This window comes from Syngnathus scovelli, chromosome 5 (assembly GCF_024217435.2).
Source record: "Syngnathus scovelli strain Florida chromosome 5, RoL_Ssco_1.2, whole genome shotgun sequence".
NCBI classification, from domain to species: Eukaryota; Metazoa; Chordata; class Actinopteri; order Syngnathiformes; family Syngnathidae; genus Syngnathus; species Syngnathus scovelli.
The window spans coordinates 14,657,845-14,685,231 of NC_090851.1; the positions used below are offsets into that span (position 1 = coordinate 14,657,845).

Genomic DNA, 27,387 nt, shown 5'->3' on the forward strand with positions numbered 1-27,387 from the left:
GGTCACCCCCCGCCTTGATCAGTTCCGCTGTGATGTTATCCACGCCTGGTGATTTTCCTGGTTTTAGTGACTGTACTGCTGTAACTATTTCTTCTCGCAGTATAGGGTCCTTGTGATTGTTTGTTGCTGCAGGGGCAGTAAGGACTTTTGGGTTGCCTTTTATTTTATGTGTGTATAGTTCGGAGCAGTATTCTGTCCATCTCTTTCTCACTTGTGCTTCTTCGGTTAAGCAATTCCCTTTGGAGTCTTGTATTATTGTGGTCCTTGATTGCTTTGTGGAGGTGAGGTCTTTGATTGTCTGGAAGGCCTTTTTACTGTTGTTTTTGAGTAGGCTGTCTTCAATATCTTTGCACTGGTCTCCAATCCACAGTTCTCTAGCTTGGTTTATTTCTTTTTTAACTCATAGGTTGGTCTTTCTGTTTTGTGTCAGGCCCTCTGTTGTGTTCTTTTTCCATCTCAGCTCTCTGCGTTTATCACATAGCTCCAATATTTCGTCAGTTATCCATGGTTTCTTCTTCGGGCGGTGTTTTCCGATAATGTCACTAGCTGTTTCAGTGATGGTTGAGGTAAAGGAGTGTGTTAAAGATTCTACATCTACATCTTCATTCAATGCGAGTAGTGGTGCAAATTTTCCTATGATGTTGGCCTTGAAGGATTCCAAAATGGTAGGATCTTTCAGCTTTTCTAGGTTGAATTTTAGTCTGGTGCCCCCAGCTTTCTGGATCTTTTTCAGACGTAGGGAAAAGGTCATCATTACGAGGCTGTAGTCACTTCCAATATCTGCTCCTGGGAATGTTCTTGTCCTTGCGATGTTTACACTAGATTTGAAGCGTTTTTGGATCATGATATAGTCAATTTGGCTTTGGTAAAGTCCTCCTGGGCTGAGCCAGGTCATTCTTCTTGACTTCTTGTGTGGCCCCAGAGTGTTCATGATTTTAAGTTCATTCAAGCTGGCAAATTCAAGAAGCCGCAGCCCTCTGTCATTTGAGATGTCATTACAGTAGGGTCCACATGTACTTTTCCAGTCGTTGAAGGCATCCTTTCCTATCTTTCCATTCCAGTCACCCTGAACGACTAATATGTCTTTTTTTGTGTTTCGTCAATTACTTTTTGTAGTTGATGGTAAAAGTCTTCGACTTCTTCATCTGGGTGGTCTGTTGTTGGTGCATACGCTTGTATTATGGTGAGGTTGAAAGGCAGTGATTTCAATCGTATGGTTATGATCCGGCTGTTGATGGGTCGGCATGCAACTACTGCCCCTGTGACCTCTTTGTTAACAAGGGACCCTACTCCATGTTCATGGCGGTCTTCTCTGCCACTAAAATAGAGTTTATGATTCTCTGGTGTGGTTCTTTCTCCAAAATTCTTGTAGCGCACTTCGCATAGACCTAAGATGTTCCATCTGTATCGTTTCATTTCATGGTCCAGTTGTTCCAACTTCCCAATACCCCTGAGGGTCCGCACATTCCATGTGCCAATGACAATGTTGTTCCTGGCACGGATGCTCTTATTTGATCCATCAGTAGCATACTTTCCACTCCCGCCCTGACAGCCCTCGACGGAAGAGGCGGTCCTTTTTAACCCGGGCGACGACCGAGCCGGTATGGAATTTTTTGGGAACCACTGGTGTAAATAATTGTGATTTCAATATTGAAAAAAATATTCATGATTAGGATTTTTATCCATAATCGAGCAGCCCTAATTGAATTGACTGTCCACTAGATTTTATAGCGTAACGGGTTATGTTATAGAGCACATCCTGAAAAATCTAATGTGATCATACAAAATCAAATGCAAATTTTGCAGGGGCATTTCTTTTTCCCAGTAGACAAATTAACCCATCAGGTTTATCTCTCAACTGGAATACATGTTACAGTTCTGTTTTTTGCCACTTGATGGCGACGTTGATCTATTTGTTGTTATAATAATTATGTATTTAAGTATGGAATGAAATCTAACAATCAATCAATCAATCAATCAATCAATCTGCTTTATTGTCGTTTCCTGTTACCAGGCAACAAGACATACCTAATATCTCAATTGGCACAACAAACATGAAAAACAATGACCAAAAAGGGGAGACAATGCGTACAGGCCTGCCGGCATTCGCCGCAACAGTGCTCCGAGATCTCAGAAAGAGAACACAAGAGAAGAGTTGGGGTTCAAACTACCCTCTTTGATGGAGAGTATTTTGAGTCCAGAAAAATCCTCACACACACAGCATACAATCAAGGATAAGTACAACAGATCTTGAGACAAAACATGTCGTGGGCCGAGAAGGTGGAACGTGAGGGGCGTGACAATACTGGGCTGATTAGCAGCTCAGACCAGGAGCGCATTTGTAACTCTGATTTTGTCCCGGGGGGTCCAACAACGGCAGTGATGATAGAAGGGTAGTGTATGTGTGTGTGTGTGTGTGTGTGTGTGTGTGTGTGTGCTCGTATCAGAGCGTCCACAGCTGCTTTGCTAGTCTTATCGTCTCGTTGTTGTGGAGACCTCATTGGCATGATAGTCTTGGACGGGAGATAGGGAGGAGCAGGAGCAGAGCAAGAAGCATAGCCCTTTGTTCAGAGCCAAGCAAGAAAATACAGTACTGTACAGTAAATAAATTGTGTTAAATAACTGTTGGTGCTTCTGGTGTGTGTGGTGATAGTGGAGCTTCCGGACCTACTACAGCCTTTTCCCATTGAGTTTTCATCCACTCTATTGCGTACTGTTAGGTTAATTTCCTTTCACCCCTTTTTTCCACAGTCTACCAAGTTTTTTACACTGTGACTTCTGTGGCAAGTCTTTGGCAGTTGGGAAACATACTCAGGTATCTGAAGCAATAACCATATGTCACAGTTTTGCCCATCATGCCCCCCAGCATTGTCGTCGTGGCCTGCAACGGGCAATACTGGGAGAATAGTGTGGCCACAAGGACACACAAATTTTTCACAAGTTTTTTAAGAATTAAAACAAGAACTGAAATCAACTTATTGTTAAAAGCAAATATGTTATTGTTGTTGCTTTAACCACCTTAGCAAATAGAATTTAGATAATGCAGTGTATCAGAATGCATGCTAGATTAACTGAAACCAGCAATAACTGTCCATTTCATCTGTTTCAAGTGAGCATCTGATTGCAATGTTGGAAACAAAATAAGATGGACCCAAGCTGGGGGGAGGAGGCACTTACATATTGTTTATAATTGTTATGGTAACATCCTCTTACACACACATACGACACACAGATGTACACAATTATGATAAATGGATAACATCAGAAATACTCGTTGGGATTATATTACTAAACCATTACGGTAATTGCTAAACTTTACGATTGTCAGGACAGGGCATCGGGCTAATTATCCTGACGTGAGAAATGAGCTTAACCTGATTTTATGGACAGGAAAAGTTTTCAAGTCCTGACGAAGCTGGCTGAAGTTCTCGAGAGCAGTAGAAAAGAGGCCAACAACCAATCTGCAGCCAAAGAGCTTCCTGTCAGGTTTGTGAGGGCAGGGTAAAGCAGCGGAGACACCAGCTGACGTGGCCAACATACTGTCCTGTCCCAGGCAAGGGACTAGAACATGAGGGCCGACATCCTCAAACAGCTGTTCCCCCGTGAAATCACCACCACTTCACTACAGCCAGACAGTGCTTTGGTCTGCTGCTACTGCTAAATCTGCCATGCTCATAGAGCTCACCATCTCCTGGGAGGAGGGAATACAAGCTGCCTACGAGCATAAAGCAGCCAAATATACAGATCTGGCTGCCGAGTGCAAAGAGTCAGGTTGGTCCATCATCATCGACCCTGTAGAAGTGGGCTGTCGGGGCTACCGACGACACATCGACGACAAGGCTGCTTCGACATGTGGGAACAACCGGGGCTAAGCTCCGAAAGGTAATGAAGGCTTCTAGCTGTAGCTGAGGAGGAGGGATAAAGATTGGGGGTCAAGGCAATAAAATGGGTCAGCTGCAGGGGGTGGCAGGGAGACGTCGCTGCCACCGCTCCACCACCAGGAAACGTTCCGGGATTAAAGTGAGCGAAACTCAGATGAGCGGTGGTCCCCGGATGACGACCCTGCAGCTGACCCAAGGCACAGTAGGAGGCGCAACAGGCACATGTACCCTGCAGAAACAACCCCATACCCGTACAATCAATATATCTGACATTACCAAAGCCTGTGAGAGCAATTCAGTGAAAGAAAAAAATCTGTCACATTCAGGGGATTTTCTCACATCCCTGCATCACCTGCTACCAAGCCAGTAGTTTTTCCCCTTGACGTCAGTCGTTAACAGCCACGGCCACGTAATCAGCTAACGACCTGTTCCTGCTTGTTAGACAGCGCTATTTAAACCCTGAACTCCCAGATATTCTCTGTCAGTTTGTCTGTGATGCCACTCGTAAGATGACTGTGCTCTATCCGTTTGACTGTTGACAAATTATTTTGATCGTATGATTATGTTGGAATGTTGACAAGAATCATTAACTTTGTTAAAACCTTCTACCTTCCCTTGACCTGCGGAAATTTTCCACATTTAGTTGTTGAAACTTTCCAAATGATTCAAAAACATTCTTTCTTAGTTAACTAAAATGCTCCACTAGTATCTTTTTCCACAACCTTATAAAATAAAGAGCTAAGACCCTCTGCTCTGCACTGATTAACCAGTTTGCAGAGGAGACATGTTCACGCGCACCCCCACCCTGCTTTCTCTCAAATATTCTCTTGCAAGAAGCGAAAGTCAGACTGCTTTCAAGCACCTCTGTATCATATAAGGTGATGAAGGCTTTCTCTACTTGCAAGTGCTAAAAAGGGCAAACTGCCTCCAGTGTGGTTCTTGCAAGGAAGGTAGAGTGAGGAAGACTCTTTCACTGACTCCCGTTGCTAACCTTGTCTGTGCACTGACCTGATCGCAGCCCGTCCTGACCAGTTGCCCATTCTTGACCACGCTTTGCTCACTGCCCGCCCTGCCCACTTCCCTGTTTTTGACCACGCTTTACTCGACGACTGTCCTGACGGGTTGCCCGTCCTTGACCACGTTCTGATCACCGCCCGTCCTGACCACCCGCTTGGCCCTGACCACGATTACGCATTGCGCCCCGCTGCCCTGCACACTTGTTCTACTGCGTTCTCCGCCAGAATCGTTCCTGTTACCTGTCAGTTACTAGTTACCTGTCAGTCAAACTAGCCGAGGTTTCCACTTTCCATCATTTCAGTAAAGCTTGCATCATGCTGCACTTGGTTGTCCAGCCCCGTTTGTTGCAGTTTTGCCCACTGTGAGACTCTTGAGATAGAGCCAAAGAATCAATCAACATGTCTAAAAAGGGTTGCTGCAGAATTTGCTTTGTTCAGTGTGTGAGAAGAGGTTATAGTTGTGCCAGGACATCGTTTGGCTGCTCACCATGTCAAAGCACCTGCTCAAAATACCCTGAGCATCCAACATTTCCTCTCTGAGAAGAACATTAGCTGCTGGAGCAACCTCTCTTCTCACCTGCCCTGGATCAATGAGATATATTTTTTTCCAAACTCAAAGTGATCATCAAGGGGACCTGCTTTGACGACGTGGACAATTTTAAAATTGATGCAACAACGGAGCTACAGATGATTCTGGAATAATCCTTTAAGAAGTGCATGAAGGCAAAGCAGAGAATGCTCAGAATGTGCATGAGGCTCCAGGGAAATTACTTTGAAGAGAAAAACTTGCAGTTTACACAGAAAATTTGAAATATTTGTTTTTGGAACTTTTCTCGGAAAATAATTACCATCATGGATGTCGTTTGCAGTAGTGACAAACTGCACTGCACCAATATCCAGTATTCATTGAGTCTGTAAAGTTGAGAAAACGTAGTGTTACCTGCTCCAGAAAGACGAGAAAGGTGACATTGGTGCCCAGCACAGCTGACAGTGTACCCTCACTGGTGACCAGGTGAAGTCCTTTGGGGGCTTGCATGGGACAATGCTGCCTTTTGGCTGTGTATTCCACAATGACTCCATCTGTACAATTGTTTGAGACCACCTTCCTGTAACTAGTTTTGGGAAAAATAAAAAATACAAACATGGGTATGACGAGACAATTACGAGAGGGAATTTGTAATGTTTAATAGCAAATTTGCCCAAGTGTTTAATTCGGATCCAGGAGATGACTTTGATGGATTTGCGTCTGAATATCGTTTAACAATAATGTGAGTACAGTAGAGTACATGGTTAAATACTAGAATAAAGTACAACCGCACTCACTGTTTAATTTTTTTCTTTATCGTAAATTATGGCATACATGCGCACCATAATCCGGTGCCCCCTGTGTGTGGATTAAATACAAAAGAGCCCCGGAAACTGAGTCTGCACCTTTTAGACCAAAGCACCTTATGGTGCGGAAAATACGGTAAAATAAAAAACGCCCGCATTTATCTCACAGAATGCATTTAAAAATCCTTATGGAAAATATGAGTTTCAAATCCATAGAGCAAATGTGGAAAAAAGTTAAATTTATAAAGACTACAGTATAACAAGCTCATTGTTGTTGTGTGTCATCTTTCTGTGTGATGACAGAAAACATACATGAAAGCAATAGTTTCAAAACAAGATGACATCCAAAACATAAATATTTATTACATACAGAACTGATTTATTTTTTTAAAACATAAATCTACAAAGCCAACATTTTGTAAATACAAGCATGCTAAAATAGGAGTAACAATGAATATAATTTTCTTTAAATAAAAATAGAAAATACAACCATTTCTTTAATTAAATCGAGAATAAAGTGCCTTCAAATACTGCTGCAAGCTTCCAGCTGCCAAATGAACAGTTGACTTCCTAAATCTTGCCGCGGGAATCGCATTGCTATGCTGACATGTTAATCAGTGAGCTTGTCCACGACCAGCTGGCACTCCTGGACGAAGTGAATAGCATACAATAATAAACGTAGCATTGAAGTAATATACAATTATTATTATTATATGTATGGTGTACGGATGTATGGTTTTGTATTGACAATTATTCGAGACTAGGAAGGAATGTCCCATTACTACTGCTCTCTTCTAAGGACATCATCTCAAGTTTGGATTGCTAAAGGGAAAATGATGTATGATTTTGTATTGACAATTATTCGAGACTAGGAAGGAATGTCCCATAACTACTGCTCTCTTCTAACGACATCATCTCAAGTTTGGATTGCTAGAGGGAAAATGACATTTTAAAATATGAAGGGGTGCTACAATAAAAAAGTGTGGTTTTTTACCAAAATAATGATTAAGTTAATATTTTGACCCAAACACACATATTTCACACACTAGCTCCGGAGAGTCGGTTTGTCACAGCTAACCTGCCACTTGGTAGGGTGATTGTCGGTTGAGAAAACAAAAACTCAAGTAAATTAGAGTTCTTGCCTACACTTGCAGCAGGCTTAGTGCGCGTGTGAGGGTCCACAAAAACAGGGAAAAGCAAAAATGATAATTGTCAGGAAGTGAAAGGGCTTTCAATGAGAAAGGCATAGAGTCGAGCATTATCGAGAGAGAGAGAGAGAGAGAGAGAGAGAGAGAGAGAGAGAGAGAGAGAGAGAGAGAGAGAGAGAGAGAGAGAGAGAGAGAGAGAGAGAGCTGTTCTGACTCTTTATGCACAACGGTGCATTTTTCCTTCGTGCACGGCTGTGTCACATTCTCGCTCACGCCCTGCTGGCCAGTACGTAACTGCGCGTGCTGATTGCCTCCACCAGTCCCATGTTACCCGCTGATTAGGGCGTGTATATACCTCAGTCCTCGACGTTTCGTCTGTTTTGACACACGTACGCCTGCCACCTGATTCCTGCTTGCCTGTGATGCTGTGTAACAAAATGGACTCTGGGCCAAGCTTCTGCCTGTTCCCGACCACAAGCTTTCTTTGCCCGTGTTTGCCACCACGACGGGAGCTCGCTGACCTGCTCGACCCGGCTCGTCAGTCGCCTTGTACACCTGCTCTGCTGGTATTCCAGCCTCTCTTTTCCCTAAATGAAGAGTCCGTGTTGCACATGACTGTCCTGTCTCATTCGTGACAGGCTGGCTGCCTCGCTTCTCGTCCTCAGTGATGCGCATTGCTCAGAAGTACGCCGCGCACTATCAGCTGATATTTAAATGCTGTTCTCCCATCACTTATAAACCCGTAAAGTAGCAAATACGTGATAGATGAAGCGCAAAGTGGCGAGGGATCACTTTATAGCCCACAGCCCCCATATCCCTCAACTTGAATGTAGGTTGAGCAACACATTTAACAACAGCATGTGAATCAGTTCGCAGCCTGTGTTTACCCAGTGCTGTTCAGGAAGGTCATCCCTGTGGGGCAACTCCGGGACATCGCTGATGGATGGAACCAAAAGGCAGGAGTACACTTGCCATCAGTTCGTCGGTCATAGCCATAATCACTGTAGGAATCCAAGCACAGACAACACCATTATCCAAAAAAGAAATCTCACAAATTTGTCGTGTGTATAAGGTCGGTTTAGGATAAGGGATGAAAATGCGTATTTGTTAAAAAAACAAACAAAAAAAACACCCTTTTCGTGAACATGGCATAAGTTTCACTCGAATAACATTTTTTAGTCACACAATCAGATTTCGTTCAAAACACTAAGAATTTGTGGTAAGGCTTCATGAATAGAACTGATTTGTTGCAGAGTAGAAATAATGTATGCCTGTGAATGTCGTTATAGCAGCTTTCTGCATATGTTGCTACGTATATCAGGATAATACTGCCAAATCAATGCTATTCGTTATGCTTTCGAGGTCGAATTAGCAGTAAGGCTGGTATTGGGTGTCAGTATAAGAGCATTTTTATGAGTACAAGCAGAGACAAAGTATTGGCACCAGCATCAATAGTAGTATTGGTGCAGCCCTAGTTGTAGTAGCCATTGGTGTAACAGAGGCAGAATAACGGCAGCCACGTCCAAAGGGTGGAAGGTAATCATCACTATCGGCTGACGTTGCCACACAACTGTACTTATCTTAATTGGTTAAGCTGCAACCGATGCATGAACCTGCACTTTTGACATGTATGGTGCGCTCTGTCTGAAATAAATCTTCTGCTATGCCTCTGATATGCCAATTTCCAGGGAAGCCAGTGTGAAAAGGGCTAGCTCTTCCAAAATATTTGCTAACTGAGATACAATGTAATCCAAAAAGAGTACATCCGATTTAGTATTCTGTTAGTATTGAAAAATCACAGGAAAAATGAAATATATAATTTGTGTTCATAAGTAATAAAATTACAGTCACTGTTCTGCACTTGTGTTGAGTAATAATCTAATGGTACAACAGCAGTCTTTCACTAAAATGAAAATGAATCGTCCTAATAATTTTGACGAGCACAAAGATGCAAATGTGGTGTCATTCCAGATTTAAGTTATTGTGCTTCGTGATTAAAAAAAAGAAAGAAAAGAAAGAAATAAACAAAAATCTAATCTAATTAGAGCAGAATAGTGCGATAACAGCAGATGTGGCGAACACAGACGCGGGCTGTAGTCAGCCCGCTAGCCCGGTTAGCATTAGCCCCAAGCGGCTTGCTAATCGCGATGAGCCAGGTAAGACGCATAGCCATCCAAAGTCATCTCGGTCTACTGGCCCTCGCACTTTGGTCATAGGTGACTCCATTACCCGAAATATTACGCTTAAAAATCCAGCCACGGTAATGTGTATTCCTGAGGGCAGAGCACCCGACATAGAAGCTAATCGTAGGGAGCTGACTCGCAATAGGCCTAGTCAACAGCGTAGTTCCACCAACACTAGCTACTCGGACATAGTGATACACGTCGGCTCCAATGATGTTAGGATGAGACAATCAGAAATCACAAAGAAAAACATAGCGAGGACTTGTGATCTCGCCAGAAAGATGAGTCGGCATCGAGTATTTGTCTCTGGCCCCCTGCCTGGGAGAGGCACTGATGAGAGGTTTAGTAGACTAGTCTGGGTTCTGTAAAAAGCAGGGACTGTATTTTATAGATAACTGGTCCTCCTTCTGGGGCCGCCCCGACCTGCTGAGGAAGGACGGCCTTCACCCTAACCGTGAAGGCGCCTTCACTCTTTCTAGGAATATAGATTACTGTTTGAGCCATTCATGACAGGTCACTTTAGAGCAGGCCAGGGCACAGGTGATTAGATCACCTGTGAGGATGGGTTTGGAGTCTGTTAAGTTGAAGTTAACTAGCGCTAGGCTAGACTTTCAGCATGCACATAGCTCCTCGTGTAGACTAGAGCGCGACAGTTTGAATAGTGCTACAGTACACATAAACACACTTTCTACTGGGGTAGTAGACAAATCCAATCACTCCACCCCGACCGGTCTTGCTGATGAAACGGTGCCTGGTTTAGATAGCTTCACATGTGTAACAAATATTCACCATCAAATTCCCACGGTCGTTTGGTCCCACCGCGCTAATAAACTTTTGAGAGGTGATGTCAGGCCTAGAGAACACAATCTTACTCACATCCCGTTTAAAAATCCTTCGATAGATACGCACCCTGATCGACCGATTACACTTAAACTCGGTTTTATGAATATTAGATCGCTTCATACGAAAGCAGTTCTCGTTAATGACCTTATCACGGAACATAATCTAAACGTTTTTGGTCTTTCCGAGACCTGGTTAAAACCTAATGAACTGTTGTCGCTTAACGAGGCCTCGCCTCCAAATTTTGTGAGCTCGCATGTGGCGCGTCCTCGAAAAAAGGGTGGGGGTGTCGCCCTCATCTCAAATTCTGAGCTTAGATTTAGGCCTCGTTCAATTAACGTATTTAAAACATTTGAAGTTCTCATTGTCCGATCCACCGCTTTACCGTCATTTTATCTTGCTGTTATTCACCGTCCACCTGGGGCTTACTCTGGCTTCCTGGATGAATTTTCAGAATTGGTGGCTGATCTAGTGACAAATGCAGATAATATAATTGTCATGGGTGATTTCAACATCCACATGTATTTACCGTCAGAACCACTGACTTCGGCGTTTCAGACTTTAATCGATACGTTTGGTTTTACGCAAGCCGTACAGGCAGCAATGCATAAGAATGGAAATACCTTAGATCTGGTATTATCCCGTGGACTAGCAACCTCAAATATAGCAGTACTGCCATACACTACTGTTTTGTCTGATCATTTAAAGTCAAAGTTAAAGTCCCAATGATCATCGTCACACACACATCTGGGTGTGGTGAAATTTGTCCTCTGCATTTAACCCATCCCCATGTGATTTTGATCCATCCCCTTGGGGAGAGGGGAGCAGTGAGCAGCAGCGGTGCCGCGCTCGGGAATCATTTGGTGATCTAACCCCCAAATTCCAACCCTTAATGCTGAGTGCCAAGCAGGGAGGCAATGGGTCCCATTTTTATAGTCTTTGGTATGACCCGGCCGTTTGAACCCACAACCTTCCAGTCTCAGGGCGGACACTCTACTGCTAGGCCACTGAGCTGGTTAATAAAATAAAATGGTTTCTTAATAAAATTTGAAATTTTAGTTCCTTGTCAAAGACAAGAGAGCAATCAGAATTATAGCAGCCGTAATTTTAACTCCATGACTGCAACTGCGCTATCTGAGTTACTGTCGCCGGCAACCGCCATATTTCTCGCATACAGCGGCTCTATTGATAATCTTACAAATGAATTCAATGCGACATTGTTAAAAGCCATCGACTCTGTGGCGCCGCTACGTCTGAAAACTCGCCGTAGATGGCCAACTCCGTGGTTCACAGATGAAACACGTATGCTTAAGCAATTATGTAGAAAGCATGAGCGCAGATGGCGTTTAACCAAACTTGAGGTTTTCCATCAGGCATGGAAGGACAACCTCCTGAAATATAAAGATGCGCTTATCTTAGCAAAAACTCGTTATTTTTCGCAAGTCATTAATCTCAATAAAAACAATCCTAAATACCTATTTGATACAGTGGCAAAGCTAACTCTATGCCAGCCGACCCCCGATAGCTCCTTCCACTCAGCTGACGAGTTTGTGAAATGTTTTGCTCAAAAGATTGAGTCCATTAGGGACGAGATCAAGAATACCATTCCAATCGCTCCGCCGGTTACTAGCTCTGGGGATCATGCAATAACCCTCTCAAATTTTAAAAGCGTGTCCCTTGAAAGGCTAGCACAGTTGGTTAGTGCGGCTAAACAAACAACATGTTTACTCGACCCGCTTCCAGCCAAACTACTTAAAGAATTATTTCCAATTTTAGGACCGTCCGTCTTAAATATAATCAATGTGTCTGTCTCCTCTGGGATAGTGCCAACAGCCTTTAAAACCACTATTATTAAACCGTTACTTAAGCGAGCAAATCTTGACCCGGACTGTCTCAGTAATTATAGGCCAGTTTCAAACCTCCCATTTATAGCAAAACTTCTTGAATAAGTAGTAGCGCAGCAACTTATTGATTACATCGTCGCTAATAATCGATATGACTCTTTTCAGTCTGGTTTTAGAGCTAATCATTCCACAGAGACAGCACTTGCTAAAGTGACTAATGATCTCCTCATAGCTATGGATTCAAATACGTCGTCTGTATTGTTACTACTCGATCTTAGTGCTGCCTTGGACACTGTAGACTTCGATATTTTATTAGGGCGTCTTAAAAGTTGTGTTGGTATTTCAGGGTCAGTACGAGGCTGGTTCTATTCCTATCTATCAGACAGGACACACCGAGTGGTCCATGGCAATACGTCCTCTGAGCTCTATAATGTTGCGTGTGGTGTCCCACAGGGATCGGTACTCGGACCGATTTTATTTAATATTTATATGATTCCACTTGGGGACATAATACGTAAATATAATATTAATTTTCAATGCTACGCGGATGACACCCAATTATATATGCCGTTATCGATGACGGATCCGCGGGAATCTTGAGGCGTGCCTTGCGGAGATCAAGCAATGAATGTCTCTCAACTTCGTCTTAACCCAGATAAAACTGAGATGTTGATAATTGGTCCTACTCGTTATCAACACGTATTTAAGGAAACCACTATAACTATAGATAACTGTACTATCACTCAGAGTGATACTGTAACTAATCTCAGGGTAATATTTGACCAAACACTCTCCTTTCAAAAACACATTAAGAATATAACAAGAATTGCGTTTTTTCACCTTCGTACTATTGCAAAGATTCGTCCGATCCTCTCGACCGGGGATGCGGAAACTATTACACATGCGTTCGTCACGTCGCGCCTGGACTACTGTAATGTATTATTCTCTGGTCTTCCTAAGTCCCTCATCAAAAGTCTACAGTTAGTACAAAATGCTGCTGCGAGGCTGCTATCACGGACAAGACAATTTGATCACATTACCCCAATATTAGCCAACTTACATTGGCTCCCGGTCCATTTAAGATGTGGCTTCAAGGTTCTTCTACTAACCTATAAATCACTGCATGGCTTAGCACCTTCATATCTCGTCGACCTTTCCTTATGTTCCGTCTCGTAACCTTCGTTCGCAAAACGCTAGTCTTTTAGTTACACCGAGGGCCAAGAAAATGTCTGCAGGTTCTAGAGCATTCTTTATTCGGGCTCCAGAGCTTTGGAATGCCCTGCCAATGGATATTAGAACTGCTACCTCAGTAGAAACATTTAAGACACGTTTAAAGGCACATGTCTATGAGATGGCCTTTAACTAACTTGTCGTGGCCGATTTGGCCGGAGTTTGTTTTTGTTCTCTCTCCCCACCCAGCCCCCTCCCTGGCTGGGGAGAGGGTTAGGTCGCGCAAAAGCTGATAGCGGCTAGCTGGATTCTCGGGGACCAATTCAAGATGAGGAAACTGCAGCTCGACCTCCTTGTAGACACTGCCAGGACAATCGAGGGCACATCCGACATCCATTTTTTTCATTGATTTTCATATTATGTATTACTTGTGCCCTTCTCTGCATCCATTACAACCTGGTGATCCTGAAAGGGGGATCCTTCTATCTTTGGTCCCTTCTCAAGGTTTCTAATTTTCCCCTGGTAGGGTTTTTTTGAGTTTTTCCTTGCCCTTTTGGGAGCTTAAGATCAGGGGATGCTTTGAGAATAATTGTCAATTTTTGTCTATGTGAAGCCCTTTGAGACTGTTTGTGATTTAGGGCTGTACAAATAAACTTGACTTGACTTGATTAGATGCAAATGTGGAGTCATTCCAGATTTAAGTTATTGTGCTTCGTGATTAAAAAAAAAGAAAGAAGACAGAAAGAAACAAAAATGGTGTGATGGTGTGAGGAGCTGCCTCAATCTGTGGACTTGCAGGTACAGGGTGGAAGAAAAGAAGCTGGTTGAAAATGTTTAACTTTTGCTTCGAACAAAGCTACGGTTAGTAATGACATCTTGGACATGGGCAGCTGACAAGTGGACTAGTCACCAGTCAATTTATGATGAGGTGTTGGGTGTGAATTAAGGCTAAATAATTGGCAACCAGTTCAGGGTGTCCCCCACCTACTGCCCAATGACTACTGGGATAGGCTCCAGCACGCCCGCGACCCCCGTGGGCACAAGTGGTATAGAAAATGGATGGATGGATGGATGGATGGATGGATGGATGGATGGATGGATGGATGGATGGATGGATGGATGGATGGATGGATGGATGGATGGATGAATTTTAAGTAAAGATATGCATTGCCATTTTTCTGCCAAATATTACAATTTCGATTTTAGTTGTGATTTTCTTGAACTCAAGCTTCAATTCACTATTCATAATGCAGAGTAACTTCCAAACATGACAGACAAGACATCATACCATTAAAAATGTTAAAATCTATGACTAGACGTAAAAGTAGTTCCAAGTAAATCCATAGGTCCGGGTTCAAGGCACGCGCAGAATTATTTGAGTCAAACGCCATAACTCCATAACTACTTGTAATTGCTCCACAAAAGCTTAGTTGCTTCCAATTTCTTTTTTACTACTACTGCTGTGAATAGTAAAAAAAAGAAAAGAATAATAACAATAATATTTTCAAGAAAATGAATTATTCATCAAAAAGCTTACCATTCAAAGTCAGCCTCTGTGCAGTCACAAGGACCTGATGACATTGAGACTGAATACAGCTTTCCCATAACACACCTGGATGTGGGCTTCAACTTTCTATAGATTCTTTTCACTCCCATCAGGCAGGGCTCTCCCTGTGGGTAAAAATAAATGCCTAGGTGAAAGATGCATAAAAGAGGTTTTCAACTGTCACATCTGTCATAAAACATTTGCGGAAACCATTCATGTACACCATGAGGAATTGCACATTTGCATCGTTAATATTCACTGTAGAATGGCTTGCATATCTGTTTTGGGATTATGCTGTGCTATGCTAAACATCTGTACACACCTCTTGTGCCTCATTCTGTAAAGTGCTTTGTTAGGGCAACAGCTGTTGTGAAAATGCTATTTAAATAAAGATGTATTGCATTTTGAGTTACAGTATTTTTGTGCATTCTTTCCATTGCACAGCTTTATTTAAGCACAATATTCTGCTAAGTGTGATTGACTGAAAATCAATGTAAAAGAAAGGTATTGGTTTAAATCTGTTATGTGTTACATTTCAAATCATTAGCAGTCTGAGCATGTGGATGCCTCAATGAAAAAGAGCTAAGTATAGAAAAGGAAAACAAGTATCCGGTTTGGCTTCAGGTGTGATCAGTTTGATGGCTTCCTGTGTATACAGAAACAATATTTTAAATAGAGCACATATCAGATGTGACTGTATGCATGTTTAGCGTTTAGAGAGCTCAACATTGGAAATCACAGTCCAGGGTATCTGTCTACATTGTGAGAGTTGATGGTGAAACGTTTAGCAACACGCTGCTTTGTATTTTTTCCATTTAAAAAAGTGAAGACAGTTCCTAAATCCATTGCCCAATACTATTATGAACAGCTTTCAATCAGACCTACAATGATCTGTGTCTGAACAGTGTATTCCATCTCTCACAAGATTACAATCACATAAGTTACAGAATTGATCAAATTTCTTTCATTTTATTTGATTGTACAGGTCTACAATATGCAGCAGTCAGTGAGTGTTTGTTTTCTCAAACTCAGTTACTGTCTAAAAGTATTGTAACCTATCCTATCGAATCCTATCCTATCCAGTGTATCTTATTTCAAGAATTATTCTCTTGATTGATGCATTTAACCCAATTCAATTCCTTATTGAATGTCACTTGTAATAAAAGAGAAAGCATTGAAAAAAAAGAAAAAAACAACATATGGCTTTTGCGTTCCTGAAGAACCTGTGATAAAGAGGCCTAATCGCTAGAGATCAATTGTTACCCTAAAAATCACACTACAGTCCCTACCTTGGTTTTTAGGTCCCACAATTTGGTTGCGAATCGGTAGAGTACATGAACAAAATGCAAAATTGCTTTTCTTTCGGGTGAACAGGAATACATTCAAAAACAATAAAATACAAATTGCTAGCAATAAATTGACACTGAATTTGAAATTGACAAAATATTGTAGACGAGAAACTGCAAATATCACAAAAATCATTTAATTGTATATTGTATTACAGATTATTTTCAAGAAATTAACCATCTACGAAAGTGGACAGTCTGAGGTATTACATGCACTCATTTGAATGCATTTGTTACTGCTTTAGCCTGATCTGGAAAGCCCGGGTGAGTTGAGAACATGTACTATGGCTCACGACTATAAATCAGTATTCCTGTGCTGGTATGATACCTGATCGTGAAGGTGCCACGTTTGATAATCTGCCTCTGAGCATCTCCTGCTGAAGATAGACCTGAAGTCTATTTTAACCAATTGCCACTCCGAGCGATGACTGACGTGGCCAAATATCCTGTGAGAAAAAAAAACTGTATATAAAAAGTGTCTTCTTTCCCACTGTTACAGACTCTGACAATAGTGGTATTGGGCAAATAATTAGGTAGATACTATCTACTAGATACATGATGATGTCCATTACTTTAAGACAAAATAAACTACTTCAAGATGTGAGTGATCAGCAAAAACTCCCATTCGAATTACATAAAATCGCAAATAATAAATGACATCCTATTTAAGTGTAGTTCTTAGGACAGTCTTGAGCAAAAGACTCCTATTTCATATTTGAGTGACTGTAACCCTATGTATTCCCTTGAGAAACTGACTACTCTTGTCATGCTCAAGAATTTAGATTTAAAATTTGTAAAAAAGAAAAAAAAAGAAAAAAAAGAAAATGTAAACAAAAATTAGAAAACATTTAAGCAGTTAACAACCAGACAAATAGTTACTGAAATGTAAATGGACCTTGTCATGTATGTGTCCCCATCCAGACTAAAACTAAATTAAGAATAAGATAACAGATGGATTAATTATACATTTGTGTGTTTTTGTTTTTGGAGCAGAGGCACCGCTGGAAAACCACTTTCAGTTGAAACCCATCAAAATTGTCACCACCTGTGTTTTTCTATGATGAGAATATGGGACATTTTCTGTTTGTTCACTCCAGTTGTTCCCTGCCAAGTCTTCTGTGATGCTCTTATACATTGACGCCATACCATTAGAATCCCAGCCAGATTATGCCCTTCTGCAATCTACAATGTTCGACAATGCCATACATCACACTCACACACTGGCTATTGTAATTGTATTGTGAAAGAACACAAGATGATGGCTCTCTTTTGTAGTTTTGTACACAGTAAGTTGTTGCCTCAGAGCTACCCTCTTTTTCATGCAGTCAAAACTTTTTAAAGGAAATTTTGCAGGACCACATCAATGACTTTTGTGTGGGCTTCAAATGTACAGTTGTGCTGTTGCTGTTTGTCATTGCTTGGGTCCCTTGTGAACATAAACTGGGACAGTTTGGAAGTTGCCAAGACCTTGAGAGGAACCTTGTATCTTTTGAAAAGAGAACAGTGAGGAATGATGGATGTCGTGGAAACAGATGCAAACATATTATTGGGGGCTAACACATAGGACAAACATGTTTGTAGTTTGTTGTGATGTGTGGTGGATGGATTTCTGTGATGACAAGTCTTCACTCACGTCATGATTAGTGTCTCTTCCCCCGGCTCTCCCAGCACACCATCTACGAACAAAGGAGTATTGGTGAAGCTGTACTTGTTCCACTGCCGTCCTTCATCAAAGCTTAACCTGGGAGCACAAACATCAATTACATTTGGGACCCACACTGTGTGCACAAGCTAATGACCCTAAAAATTGTCTAATTACTTTATTTCCAATTCTTCACAGGGCTCAGGTGGTACGCCCAAATGAAGATTGATCAGGGGTAGTTAGATTCTAGAAATTTGAAGACAGGAAGGTGCAATCAAATGATTGTCCAATGCAGATTACCTAGTCTAGAGCCTTGAAAGGTGTTCACTCTATTAAAATAAGGTCTCCTGGTTAGACGATAAACTCATTAGTTTTTGTTTGATGAACTTAATACTTTATAGGAATGAATCATGGTGCATTTCTCTCACTATGACTCACCACAAGTGCCTGATGGGAAGTGGAGTATGTCTTATTGCAACTAAGGCTCCTCCTTGGTCAAGGTACAAGACTGCATACTCCTCATTGAAGATCTTCAGGCCAAGACAAAAAAGGGGGAGAACGAGTCAAATCCTGAAGTATTTTTTTTAACCACTTGCAATCCCAACGAAGTACTAAACGTGCTCTGATCTGATAAGTCCCGGTTAAAGGAGCCATATCATACTGACTCGACTATTTTGATTTTTTAGTCTTGTGAAAATGCTCGCTCCTCAATTACATGTTTTCATCCATTCATTCATCTTGGAACATTACTCGTCATTCTTCCTCTCCAAGCACTAGCCTTGATCAACCCAAGAAAATGACCGGGTCCTCACTGTGTGATGTCATAATGTGCCGAGCCATTATTTATCACCCCTGCAGGCTAAACACACGCCCAGTTTCACAAAGCAGCTGTGCCTGCAACTTGAGTTGACGGACAACTGTTCTGTTGCATCAAATAAATTATCCATGTAAATGTTGCAATTTGCTCAAAAGGTACTCATTGCTGTTTGGTGAATTAAATGAGCTTTTTCTTTTTAATGTAATTTTGAGATGTCCGACTTTGTGGGCGGTCAAGGAACCTGAGTCTAGGTGGGGTTTTGGTGAGCCAGGTGTCTTGCATCTCAGTTAGGAAAAGAGCCACCAAAATAACTCGTGTTTCATATGAAATTAGACCTTCATTGTGCCTCAAACCCGCGGCCCGGGAGCTAATTGTGGCCAATTAGGACAATAGTTTGTCGCCCTTGTCCTAATATGAAAGTTTAATGTTAGTGTGGCCTGCGATTTTGATCGGAATGGTTGTGTGCCGTGCTGATTTGAATGTGTCTTTTTGGGAGCACATACAGTGGTACCTTGACTTACGAACACATATACTTACGAACTTTTCAAGATACAAAACGGAGCCTTGTGATTTTGTTGCATCTACTTACGAACCAATTTTCGACAAACCAAAGCACCAGCCACTCTGCCATTCCCTGTTCATCTCGGTGCGTTAGTAGTGTAAAAACAAATATAATATAGTCTCCTAAGACTATCGATATAAAACTCGAAATTATAAAGGAGCATGGCAAAGGCATGTGTACGTCAAGTAGGTGTCCCCATGAAAATTCCCTGCTGCAGTAGCATGCACGCATTGAGTGAAAGGCAGAAGCTATTGCAGTGTGGCAGAGAGAACCAGCTTGTTTACAATAAAAACATGAAGAACACGCTTCCATATTTGTCAATTTCCGTCTTTAAAAGCTAGGCTCCTTTTATTTTTATTTTTTTTAAGTTCCCACTTGCGTTCAATCACCACTCACACAGTCGGAAAACTCATTAATAGCACCAAAAAGTAATGACGAGTACATGAGCACATTGCAAGGAGGAGTTTGTGGAAGCATACAATAATCTATTCATTTGACTTTTTGTGTCTTCTCGTGGGTATTTTTAGCAAGTGTAGAAAATTAGAACAGGTTGGGGGGAACCTGTTTGGTTTGAAAAAGCAAAAATCAAACTGTTGTTTTAGTTTTCTGTGTGTTTTACACGGAGTAATAGGGCAAAAAGTGTTACTTTTGGGATAGTTTGGCATGCATTACCGTATTTTTTGGGCTATAAGTCGCGTTTTTTTTCATAGTTTGGGTTGGGGGGCGACTTATACTGAGAAGCGACTTATATGTGAATTTTTTCATAAATTTTCAAAATTAAAAAAAACAAAACAAGTGAAACCGCAATAAACGAACCGCGATGTAGCAAGTGATTACTGTAATTTGAATTCCAAGTGACGTCAGCAGCGCTGCACACCGCGGCACAGCGGTTGTTTACATAGAGGTCAAAGATTCGATCACGAGATGACGAAGATGACGAAGGGCCCCACGTACTACCGGCATCATTAGCGGCTTTGTTTGTAAATGACACTGAGGACGAAGAGTTTGAAGGATTTAATGATTTGGAGTGACACAGAAAATTTGAAAAAATATTTTGGCTTTTACGCACGCCCGGTCCTACTCCGGAGCTCTCTTTCACCTCCGTGGATGGAAGTCGGGGGCCGGCGCTCGGCCGGGTGGCTGTCCAGGGACGGTGGATGGGGCTCGGACATGGCTTTTACGCACGCCCGGTCCTAATCTACGGAGCTCTCTTTCACCTCCGTGGATGGAAGTCGTGGGCCGGCGCTCGGCCGGCTGGCTGTCCGAGGACGGTGGATGGGGCTCGGACATGGCTTTTACTCACGCCCGGTCCTATTCTATGGAGCTTTCTTCCACCTCTGTGGCTGGAAGTGCCACCTCTGGGGATGGAAGTCCACGCCGCCACACACCTGGAAGTCCACGCCGGTGCTAGGGGCCGTGTGGCGGTTAACTATTTATGTTATAGTTATTTTATATATTTTATTTTGTGTAGCAACTTGTATATGTTTTTATCGTTACAGTTCAGTAGTTGTTGGCTCGTTGAACTCTTGTTTTGTTAAATAAAGAGCCGTTTACCAAACCCACGTCTTTCCTTGTACTTTGTTAACGCTACAATATAGTTATATACTAGATCTGTGGAATAACGACGAGGCTGACGTCAAGGCGCACGCGCGGCGTTGACAAGGACGAGGAATTTGATCGATGGATTTAATGATTTGGAGTGACACAGATGGTTTGATAATATTATTGCTTATATAGTAGTTATTTGATATATAATTAATATATCGTTATATGGGCCTGTGGAATATTTTGAAGTGCAAGCGCCGCCAGCGGCGCGCACCCATTGTTGACATAAAGGACGATCGATGGATTTAATGAATTGGAGTGACACAGATGGTTTTATAAACGTGTTATTTATGTCATAGCTTTTTGAATAACTCTGAATGTTACGTCAGGCCCGTTCTCAGCTCTTCGTTTGTGTTTATGTCACGTTAGCATACCTATCGTTTAGCCCAGGTATGGGCAAACTACGGCCCGTGGGGCACATCCGGCCCACGGGACCGATTAATCCGGCCCGCCAACCCTACATAAATTGTATTATTAAACATTTTTTTTTGGGTCATTTTGCCTGCAATGACTGCGTTTCCCCAGTAGATGGGGAACGACTCGCCTGCGCATTTACTACCGGAAGCCGTGTCAGAAAGCTCGGTGCACACTCACAAGTGCGTGTACGTACTCATTAGTATGGAAATGGCGCACTCGCGCTCTATTTGTATCAGTGCTAAATTTAGAGCGTGGGCTGTGACGACAGCATTCTTGTAATTTGCGCGCCGAGCTTTCGGATACAGTTTTACGCTAAAGCCACCTACAAACCTTCCCCTGGAATCCTTCCATTAAAATGAGTCGCCCAAGGAAAAGCAAGGTGGACACTGAGTGCCGAGTGTTTAAAAAGAGTGGCCAATTTGGCTCGACGTACGCGACGTGACGTTCAGCCACATGAACATCAACATCAACCCGTCACAGATCTAGGTAAACGGACCAACACCTCGGATCTCTTCTAAGAATTGCCACAACAAATTTTACTCCAGACTATAACACACTAGCAAAAAAAGGGAGACCAACAACACTGTTCCCACTGAAAATGAAGGGGAGGCTTTCAAGTTTGTTGTAAAAAAATGCATTTTGAATATGATCTGTACAAATAGCAGGGATTGAAACTAGCGACAATTCTCATTTCATTTTCAAACAATGCAGGATGCTCAAGGACATTGATGCACCACCTGTTTGTGACTAATCTTAACCTGTAAAGTTCTTAAGGCTTACTTTAAGGAAGTGTTTCCCGTTTCCTCACCTCTGTTACCAGGTGTTTGTGAGTTAAAACTCTGCTCTGATTTTCAGATACCCCTCACCGTGTTGCCGTTTTGATTACTTTATTTGGATGTATGCTTTCACCGATTCTTCAAGATGATATATTTGGTCAGAATGTTTGCCGTTCGATGTGATCTCATAAGATAAACATCTTTCATTAATCTGACCTGCAGGCACTGAAGTGATGGAGACTGTTATTCATAATAACAGTGTCGTATTTTATGAGAATCACTGATAGCAGTTTTTTAGGGATGTTTTTTTTTTTAATGCTGTTAATAAATGCATTTGTTTTCAAAAATTTTTTGGGGAATATCCATGCTTTACTACCTACTAAAGGCCAAAACCTTTTATGCAATGACCTTTACAGGTCGTTTATATTACTTCACACAAACACTACATCCATCTGCTCCTGGTTCGGCCCCCCGGTCAAAATTTAGAACCCAATTCGGCCCGCAAGTCAAAAAGTTTGCCCACCCCTGGTTTAGCCTGTTGTTGCTCGTTCATGTCTGTTCTTGGTGTTGGATTTTGTTGAATAAATTTCCCCCAAAATGCGACTCATACTCTGGAGCGACTTATATATGTTTTTTTTCACGTTAGTGTGCATTTTATGGCTAATGCGACCTATATACCGGAGTGACTTTTAATCCGAAAAATACGGTATTTGCTTTTACATTGACAATGTTGCTTCTACTTACAAATGTTTCTCCTTACAAACCCGATCGCGGAAGTTTGTAAGTAGAGGTATGAAAAGCTCTTTTCTACCTTAAATTTCAGTTAAGTCCAAGTACAGGTCCAGCCTTACTAATGAGCATCTTCAAGCCCTACTGAGGGTCTCAACTGCTTCCTCCCTCACACCAAACGTGGCTCAGCTATGCGAGAGGAAGCGCTGCCGGGTCTCTAGCAGCAAGAAGTAGGCAGAAGCCATGTTCAGAACAATGTTCCTTCCAAGGTTAAAGAACTGTTAATACCGACATGTGAATGTAAATAATAATAAATTTCTCTAGTCAGCAACTGCCGTAATTTCTGGACTATAAACCGCATCTGATTATAAGCCGCACCAACAAAAAATGTATTCATGCACAAAGCGCTAAGTTACATTCAACTAGCGAGCTACACATACAACTCCAGAGTAGACGTGACCAGAAAATAAAGAAAGAAAAGGGCGACGCAACGAAATGTCATCAACAATAGCCCAGTGCCCCCTAGTGACCGGAAGTAACCTCTACAGTGCATGTGCAGCTGTAGTTCCTATGTTAAGAGCCAAATCGACTGCCTTTAACTTAAAAGCGACATGATATGCATTTTTTTTTGTCCCCCATAATGAGGGTTTGTGTATAAAATCTTCCTTTCTTCAGTAATGTCCGTCTTAAGCTCGTTCTGTTTCTTCTTTGTGTCAATTACACGGCATTATTTGCCCGGCGGATGGACATGCAATCAAAACACCACTCTTCTCCCCAGTATCCGTGTCACATATCCCTCCGTCCAGCAAAGCGGTGCCGCACAACAGCGGTCCACAGCCTTTTTACGAGCATGTAAAAGTGATCAATTCATCACAAAAATCACGAAAAATCCATAGATACGCTGCGCCGGATGACAAGCTGCAGGGTACAAAACTTGAGCAAAAAGTAGCGGCTTATAGTCCAGAAATTACGGTGTATGTGGAATCTTCAATTTTCTATGGCTGCTGTATTAATATTGTTTTCATTATTATAATTTTATGTATTTATTACTGTTTGATAATTATTTTTCTTGTATATAATAACATTAAAAGTTTTTAGTCAAGCGTGAAAAAAAACAATGCGGCCCAGCCTCACGCCAGACTCAGGCAAATTGAGTTTGAGACCCTTGATATGTAAACATGCCTATAACATGCTTATAATTTACTGTGGAAAGCTTAAAATAGCATGATACAATTCCTTTAAATGAACAGCTTTTAAATGAGCAATAGAGCTCCAAGCTCCCGACCGACACTGAACACTGTGAACAAAGTTACTCCTCCAATTTAAATTGTTTGTGGAATTCAGATGAACATCAATGAAAAAGTTAATGGATCAAAACAAGATTGAGTGTGACAATGTGGGTTAATTTTTTATCTAGCAATGATCCACATGTGACTGAGATAATTTACATGGTAGGTCATGCACTGGTTATTTGACTCTCTCGAGGTTGTTGCTCAACAGAATTTTTTCTTGCTTGACTGATCTCTGATTTGGGCTCTTCTGACATAACCAAAGTTAGGATTTACATAATTTTCTGACTTGGGCTAATTATGACTTTTGATGGCCAGTCCTACGTGTCTTTCTAATTGCTGGCTTCGTACTAACAATTATGTCTACAACCACGAAAGCTCCCCTCTCACTCCCTCCGGTGTTGGCTTGTCTCATCTTTCTGTAATAATGTTCCAGCCCTTATTTTCATAAGATTAGTCTATCATCTCAATTCCTCTTGACAGGTTTTGACCGGTGTTGAATTGTTTTGCTCCCCCCCCCCCCCCCCCACGCCCCCCGAATTGTTTTTATTTAACTTTTTACCTGTAACTTACCAGGGTAAGCTGTTGTCATATTTATCGACAACCACCACAAAATACATAAAGCATAACAATGTTGCATAATAGCAATATGTGTGTACCCCCACCTGTCTCCATGTGTTTCCTGCATCCGAGGTTATGTACACACTGACATTGCTGGTGGTCAGCTCAGAACCAGAGGAACCTTTAATGCAAGCAAATGGCAAAGTGTGAATGAAGAATGCTTTCAAAAATGTACATCAAATTCAGTTAAATACGGTGAGGAGACCATAACAATGTGTAATTGTGAGCGCTGCCGCATGGCGCTGCAGATTTAAAGATAAATATAGCATATAAGATTGTACAGGACATTTACTCTGCCAAATATCAAATAAATCCTGAGTAATACAGCTGTCTTTCAAAGTGGTTTCAATGTGCATTCCCAAATATGTAGACTGCCCTAATCCACATTAATTCTCAATACTGTTGTATAATGTATACATTAGCTAAGAAACAGCTGGCATTACACTTGAAAGACTATAATATGTTTTCAGATTACTGTCATCTCCATTCCTATTCGAGGTTAGGTCATTGCTAAAGACTATGGACTGAGAGACTTTTTTTTTTTTTTTTTTTACAAGATAAGCAGTTAAAAATGTGAAGATTGGGGAGATGCTGAATAACATTTTTGCTCATGATTAGCGACGCCAGGACGTGCCCCTGCAGCCTACAGTTCGCTCAAAGGGCCAAATTTGACATGCTTGCGCATTGACTTTTCAGTCGTTATTACGTTAATTTTTATAGTGCAACCATGTGACGCACTGTAGGCTGATTGAGCAGTCCAAATTGCCCATAGGTGTGAGTGCGAGCGCGGATGAATGTATATATATATATATATATATATATATATATATATATATATATATATATATATATATATATATATATATATATATACTTTTTTTATATAATTTTTTATGTGCACATATATGTTGGCATTCAAACTGACTCTGGGGGAAGGCGGTTACTTGATTATTGGATGGAAAAGTTATTAGGGTAATCGATTTTAAAATGACCCCTCATAAAAAGTATACATACATTAAAATGTAGTTTTTATCTCCACTTACACATTTCTTACACTTATTTGAGTAAAGGTTCATACAACCGCACTTTTGAAGAAAACTTGGCCATCTCCAGACACCTGCGGCATGTGCTGCTGAGTTATTGACACTGAGGATTCATGTGGGAGTAAATATCACAGAGTTGTGAATTCACCCGGGGGGTTGGTGGTCTCATTTTCTGGGAGTTTTTACTTTTTCTCCACAGTGAGACACTGAGTATTTCCTTTGCTTTGTTTTCTGGCAGAAAACAGGGTGAAACATTGCTGGTCTGAGGCAGAAATAAAATGACGGTGCTTTGCCTTTCCCTGTGAGGTGTCACGTGTTGCAATGTACATGTTATATTCTCTCAAATAATATACAGCAAGTTAGTGGCTATGATAGTGCTGAGGGGTGGCGGTAAAATTTAAGGTGATAGACAGACCGACAGACAGACAGACAGACAGACAAACAGACAGACAGTAGGCTAGTACACCCTGAAGTGGTTGGCAGCCAATCGTAGGGCACATATAGATGGACAACCATTCACAATCACACCTCGCGACAATTTTGGAGTTTGCGAGATGATTTTGGAGTAAGCGAGATGTAAATTTATCAATTTATTATTAACCACCAGGACTGATTAGATACAAAAGTGAGTTCAGAGTTCATGTCTCCTTCTTTAAAATTGTGTATAACATAATACAAGTATGTAAAGGTAAACGTCACATTTTTCCACAAGTCACCTATGAGTTTTTCCCATAAAACTCACTGAAGCGGTACATTTCTATGTCCGTGTGGGTGTTCACACAGCAGCTGGCTTCCCGCAAATATGATATATTCAGGAATTGCCAGGAGGGCTAGTAAAAGCTGAGTGCATAAAGTCCTCCCCATTTTTTGCTCCAACCTTCCGCTGCAACTCAAGCAAGTTCAGGTACTCAAAGGGAGAACTTTTAAAGGACTCAATCACAACAATATTATCTACAGTTGTGTGGGATGAGCAATGGCCTTGCTGTCACCCCCTGGACACTGAACATTAACGTTGCAAGAAAACGATCTAAACGTGAATCGACCGACATTGCTTCATTTACTCAATGAGTATATTATCTGACTTTGTATTTTGGGTATTTATCTTATGTTTTTATGTTGTTGTTTTTTTGGGTGGATTTTTAGTTTAATTTTCTATTGTTTGATAGTATTAGAGAAACAAAGTCAAAAGGAAAAGCTTCTGGAACTCACCTGATGCCACAATGATCCCAGGTGCTGACTCCCTACTTGCTATGCTTCCTGATGTGTAGGGATTTGCAGAGACATGAAGATGAAGATGCAATGAACAATAGGGCTGTGTAAACAAACAAAAAAAAGTCACAATCTCAATTATTCAAAGTATTAGGCCCAACCAAAATCAAACAAAAAAAATCCCAACAGGTGAAGCAACACTTTGGCTGTGCAACCCTCACATTCAATGTATCGAGCTAATTCACACGATTATTATCAAATAAATAGTAATAACACGCACAATAATGACATTTGTAATTAAACATTTCCTGGTGTATTTATTTATTTAATTCTAACACTTTTAGTCCTCCATAGGGCTGAGCTAATTCACA

General features: G+C 41.5%; 1 protein-coding gene across 7 annotated transcripts in view; it reads right to left on the reverse strand.

Moving 5' to 3' along the window:
* The window catches only part of sorcs1 (sortilin-related VPS10 domain containing receptor 1), a 204,242-nt gene that overhangs the window by 29,720 nt on the left and 147,135 nt on the right, over positions 1-27,387 (reverse strand). For all 7 annotated transcript variants that reach the window (XR_007481580.1, XM_049721514.1, XM_049721513.1 and 4 more), the window contains exons 11-18: positions 27,017-27,119; positions 24,809-24,885; positions 18,387-18,478; positions 17,940-18,047; positions 16,635-16,752; positions 14,952-15,085; positions 8,265-8,378; positions 5,838-6,009 (exon numbers count right to left, since the gene is read on the reverse strand). Coding sequence is in view for 6 of the 7 variants with exons in the window: in XM_049721514.1 (XP_049577471.1) it covers positions 5,838-6,009; positions 8,265-8,378; positions 14,952-15,085; positions 16,635-16,752; positions 17,940-18,047; positions 18,387-18,478; positions 24,809-24,885; positions 27,017-27,119 (918 nt within the window). In the remaining variant the exon portion in view is untranslated. The remainder of the gene's footprint in view (positions 1-5,837; positions 6,010-8,264; positions 8,379-14,951; positions 15,086-16,634; positions 16,753-17,939; positions 18,048-18,386; positions 18,479-24,808; positions 24,886-27,016; positions 27,120-27,387) is intronic.